We start from the raw sequence: 6,013 nt of genomic DNA, 5'->3' as shown, positions 1-6,013 counted from the left end.
GTCATAAGGGCATTGGAGTTTGTGCAGTGCGGAAAGGCAGCAAGGGTACTTGCGAAGATAGTTAAAATATGAGATAATGTATGATGAATATGTGGGAGGTGAGGATGGATGAATAGAAAGTTTTGTATAAATTAAATAAAAAAGAAATTGTTATTGATTATCAGAAAGTTAGTTAAAAGTACATTCTGAAACATCTCTGTACCATATTTTCATTACATTCAAAGGTTTTAATTGAAGTTATATAAATATATTTGATGCTGTTTTTATTATTACAGTGACAGTTTAACAAAATTTCTACACTATTAAGACAAGCACTCATGATTACACGGCTGTGTCATTAAAAAAATAGCAGTGGTGAAAAAACAATGTATCAGAATACGGCTTACAGTGTGTTTCTCTACACAGGAAGATGAGGGTGGCGCTGGGCTGTGTGCTACTGCTCCCCGCCGCGCTGCACCTGTTGCTGTGCCCTGCCCGTGCCTCAAGTACATCCCCTGCCGCTCGTCGCACCTTACAGCCTCTTTACCACGCCCAGCACGCCCGACACGACCCACTGCTGGACCTAGGACTCCTCACAGGCTTCTCCCGCCATCTCAGCCTCACCCCTCAGGACACACCTCTCACACCTCAACCCCTAGATGACCTGAGCCTTATGGAACGACCCCCTGTGCACGTCTTCTCTTCCCTTACTGACGATCTCCGGCGCTCATACCTTCGAGACGTGAGCGATTTTCCTATAGGTGACTTTGACATACTTCAATGGTTACTGGAAGACCCTGAAACGAGCACCGGTGTTACGAAAAAGGGAAGAAACATCTGCAGGGGCTCCGTGGTGTCGGGGAACGTTTGGTGCCCTTCGACACTACTACAGGTGAGACATAACACTAAAACTTGTTTGGCCCTTATTCTGAAACAACTCTGTGCCACACCTTCACTTTTTTTATGTCATGCCCTATAGCGCCTGTAGGCAAAATTGAGAAGTATATGTGGGAAGCGCTGTTCAGCTTCTGCCCAATAGTGGCGCAGGCAATTTCGTTTATAGTTTTATTTATAGTAGTAGGGCCCATATCATCACCCAAATGCATCTTTGGTGTAACCACCTAAAACCTGGGTATCATAGTGACATATAGGTAACTTTAAACCACTGGACAAATGGCAAAGCGTTTTAGGCTGTACATGGTGGGATTCGAACCTACACGTGGACGTCTGCCCGATCCCACGCTCACCACCTTATCCACTGCGCCACCCTCTTCCTTATATCCTAAGGTCTCTTCTAGTTGGAGTTAAACCGGGTTTTTAGATTGCCTTTATATTTATAAAGATATATTAACAATTTCTTTTTACATTATCAAAAGGAGAAACTCTCTTGAGAGACCAACTAATCATCTCTATGAACTTCAGAAATAGTTGTTGTGAGAGAGCAAAGTTTTTCAAAATAAGGGCCTTCTTGTCATGATTCTTATTCAGGATAAGAGAATAAGAAAAGACTGATAAAGCGATAGGAGAGAGATATTTAGTAGTATATTCATCATTCTTCTTGCAGATGATAAGTGGGCTCCCATCCTTCCCCGCCAAGCCCCAGCCAGCCCACCGGAGCCCCGAGTCCTTATTGCCAACGCAGCATTCCACATGGTTTAAGGCATCCCCAGCTAAGCGATACCGTATGTGTGTGTGTGTGTGTGTGTGTGTGTGTGTGTGTGTGTAATTCACTGTTTGATCTGCTGCAGTCTCTAACGAGACAGCCAGACGTTACCTTACGGAACGAGCTCAGAGCTCATTATTTCCGATCTTGGGATAGGTCTGAGACCAGGCACACACACACCGGGACAACAAGGTCACAACTCCTCGATTTACATCCCGTACCTACTCACTACTAGGTGAACAGGGGCTACACGTGAAAGGAGACACACCCAAATATCTCCACCCGGCCGGGGAATCGAACCCCGGTCATCTGGCTTGTGAAGCCAGCGCTCTAACCACTGAGCTACCGGGCCGTGTGTGTGTGTGTGTGTGTTTTCCATCCTTCATCTAACTTCTCTTTTTCCTCCTCCTCCCCCCCTCCTCCTCCTTCTCCTCCTCCTCCTCCGCCTCCTCCTCCTTCTCCTTTTGTGTCAACCATTTTTGCTCATTATAATTTGTTCATTAAGCCTCCCTGTTTCTCTTCCACTGATGACAAAAAATGGAATAATGAGGGTGTAACACTTCTACCTGACACTTCTCACTCCCCACTCCCTCTTCCTCTCTCTTTCCCTCTTTCTCTTTATTCTCTCGTTTCTATACTAGTATCGCTAATTTTTAGGACTTAATTTGAGTCTCTCTCTCTCTCTCTCTCTCTCTCTCTCTCTCTCTCTCTCTCTCTCTCTCTCTCTCTCTCTCTCTCTCTCTCTCTCTCTCTCTCTCTCTCTCTCTCTCTCTCTCTCTCTCTTAATAAAGGAGTGTTTTGGAAAGTTGAAGAAAAGATTTGTCATGATTTCACCTGTTGTGGGCAACCTCTTAGTCATGGATAGAGTGAGAACATGCTTGAGAGAAAGAGCGAGGAATGGACTCCTCTATGTCAGACACTATCACCACTGTTATGTGCTTAACACACAGAGAATGGGTCTCTGACACAGATGCATCAGTCATTCCGAAGAAAATCAGCATAAAACCTTCTCAGTTCTCCCAAACTGGCAGAAGGAAAACGCCAAAGACATCTCCACTTTGGAAAAGCCTGAGAAGGGATTGGAGAAATAGAACAAGATACATATATAAGACTGTGATCGGAGGAGTCCAGTGGAGAAGATAGGGTAAGAAAGAGGTCAAGAATGTGGGGCATATCTCCAAGACGGTCAGGAATACAAGTAGGGTGTTGCACCAGTTGCTCTAGGTCATAAAGGATAGCAAATTTGAAGGTTAGTCAACCAGGATGGTCAGTTTATGGAGAGGAAAGCCAAAGTTGGTAGTGAACATTGAAATATCCAAGGATGGAGATCTCCACGAAAGGGTAGAGGAACAGAATGTGCTCCACACTTGGAAGTTAAATAGTCAAAGAATTTACTATAGTCAGAGGAGTTAGGTGAAAGATATATAGCACAGTTAGAGAGCCGGGGAAAAATCGGAAGATTAAAGAACGTGGGCACAAAAGCAAGTCAAATCGTTGAGCACATAGATGCAACATCCAGCTTTGGAACAAAAATGAGGATAGATAAAGTATAAGGGAACAGAAAAGAGCCTATTGTCAGTTGCCTCAGACACCTGTGTTTTGGTAAGGAAAAGAAGATGAGATTTAGTAGAGGAGAGGTGCTGTAATACTGATTGAAAATTAGATCTAAGACCGCTGATGTTGCAGAAGGTAATGATGAAAAAATTAGGGAGGGAGGGTGTCAAAATATTTAGGGTCAATACCGAAAGAGCAAGAGGGAAACTCCGACCAGTACTACTATTACTACTACCAGTACTACTACTATTACTGCTGCTGCTGCTGCTGTTCTTGTTACTACTACTACTACTACTACTACTACTACTACTACTACTACTTTTATTATTACTACTATACTACCACTACTACTGTTACTTCTACTTCTACTACTACTACTACTACTGCTACTACTACTACTACTACTACTACTACTACTACTACTACTACTACTATTACTACTACTATTGCTACTACTATTACTACTACTACTACTACTATTAGATAAATTTTTTCTCTCTTGTGAAGTAGGAAATAAAGTATTCCAGCCATTAAGTAAATAGACAAAAGCTTCAGTGGTTTGTTCACAACACTTCAGAATCCAATTCCAAGATTATTATTATATTACCAGAGAGTAAAGGCGACTACTTCCCGTTTTCTTTAATCCCAATTTTTTTTCCTTTTTTCGCATGTATATTTGTTTCTTTTATTCAATATCTCGGTTATTCTTTTTTTTCTTTTATTTTGGTTGGTATTTTTGTATTTCTTTTTAGTAGCCTTTCTTGTCCTTATGTTTATACGTTCTATTTTTCTCGGTGTCTTTTTGTGTATCCATGTCTCTTTTTTTCATTTTCTCCTGTCTTACATGTTTTCACTCTTTTCTCCTCTCTTATTTTCGTCCATCCTTTATTTTTCTATGTATGTATATCCCTGTTTCAACCTTCAATTGATTCGTCCGTATAGAAACAGCGAACATTTGTTTTTTTTTTTTGTCACAACGCATTTTCCTTGTACTCTCGCGGACACAGAGTGGAGCGAATGAAAGGAAAATGACATCACTACCACCCACACATGTTGCGACGTACGCGCCTCAGCCACACCAAAGACATAGACCCACTACAGTCGATGACACGAATGAACACGAGGTGACGAGGACAAAACCTGACAAGACACACATCGACCGTTAATTCCACGTAATGCATTGGATTAGTCAGCGGTGGGAGGGCAAGATGAGAAGAAAACAGAGAAGATGAGGGTGAGAGGAGGCGCCGAGGAAAGGCTGTGCGTTGTAAGAACTATGAAAAAAGAAGAAAATTGTATCTAGAAAGTAAGGAAGGAAGGATTTTAAGATGACAAGGATGGAGAAAACAGTGGATATAGCTATATGAGTGAATAAAGATTAGATAGATACAAAAAGGATGATAGATGAATACATATTGTTGTGCAGAAGTAATAGATGGATAAAAGAATAAAAAGATCAAGATAGATGGAGCTGAATGAACAGGTGGATACTGGTAGAGATGGGTAGAGAAGAACATAGAGGAGGAAAGATGATGGTCAAGATCTTAACCCTCCAGAAAGGATTGGTTTTGTTGCTATTTAAAGAACAGAGGGATGGGCAGTACAGGCATTCCCTTTACCTAGCAGTGAATGGGAGGAGGAAAGGTGAAAGTAACTGGTGAAGGATTAACAGGAATTTGTATCAGACAGAAATCAGTAACAAAATTTTTGAAATTTAATCACGTAATGACAATGTTTGTGAAGGTCAGAATCAATGTTTAATTTATCATTCATTCTAAGAAAGTGATACCTATATTTCAGATCATAGTTACATTTACCAACACTGAATATAGAATCATGTAATGGCAATATCTTAGGAAATTCAGAGTGAAGATAGTTACCTGGGAAAGTGATGACATGAGGAAATATTACAATAATACATTCACAGATCAGATCCCTAATAGAATGTAGTCTTTATGTAGATATTGTTATCTAACAGATATCTGATTGATTTATTATGTTAAACATGTAAACATGGTAAACAATGTACTGTGGCATTACTTACTGGAGCAACTATACAGGCATGGCTATTGACCGGATGTACACAATACTGACTGAAATTCTCCATCACACCTACTTGTGACTTGATGAATACTCTCATGTTCAGAAATTGTCCAGTTCTGATTCTTCATAATTCTGGTTAGGGCGACAATCTTCTCATCGGCTTCCCCTACTTTCCACTTCTTTTCCTCTCGTGTGCTTGTTTCACTCTTCTTTTTCTTTCTTTCTAAATGTTATATAATGCTCGCTCAACTTTATCTGTTTCTTTTTTAAGCCGGACTTTTGTTGTGTATCATTCTTCATAAGATCGTTCCAATACACGTGTCTCATTATGTTTCTATCTCCTCATGATACCAGACAATTCACAGGAGGAGGCAGTAGATACCTGCCAAAACGATAATTACTCCCAGTGAGGTCTAAGAGCACTGGTTCAGGAGGTGCTGTGAACCAGCTGTGACTTCACTGAACGTTTCCCTTTGTGTCTCACAACACAAGGGGAAGTCATAGCCTACCCTTTAGAGACAACTCTCTTCTTTCACAGAAAACTACATACATCTAACTACAAATACATTCTTCATTCAAGATTTAAAATTGAAAAAGAATATATATATATATATATATATATATATATATATATATATATATATATATATATATATATATATATATATATATATATATATATATATATATATATATATATATATATATATATATATATATATATATATATATATATATATATATATATATATATATATATATATATGTGTGTGT

At 39.7% G+C, this 6,013-nt stretch overlaps 1 protein-coding gene across 1 annotated transcript in view; it reads left to right on the top strand.

Moving 5' to 3' along the window:
• The first annotated feature begins 262 nt into the window (after nt 1-262).
• LOC123498649 overlaps nt 263-6,013 on the top strand; it is a 6,597-nt gene continuing 846 nt past the window's right edge. Inside the window, exons 1-2 of the mRNA XM_045245961.1 lie at nt 263-871; nt 1,544-1,661. Coding sequence (XP_045101896.1) covers nt 410-871; nt 1,544-1,661 — 580 coding nt within the window. The 5' untranslated portion in view covers nt 263-409. The remainder of the gene's footprint in view (nt 872-1,543; nt 1,662-6,013) is intronic.

Source organism: Portunus trituberculatus, chromosome 48, assembly GCF_017591435.1.
Source record: "Portunus trituberculatus isolate SZX2019 chromosome 48, ASM1759143v1, whole genome shotgun sequence".
NCBI lineage: Eukaryota > Metazoa > Arthropoda > Malacostraca > Decapoda > Portunidae > Portunus > Portunus trituberculatus.
This window is presented reverse-complemented; position numbering and strand designations above follow the sequence as displayed.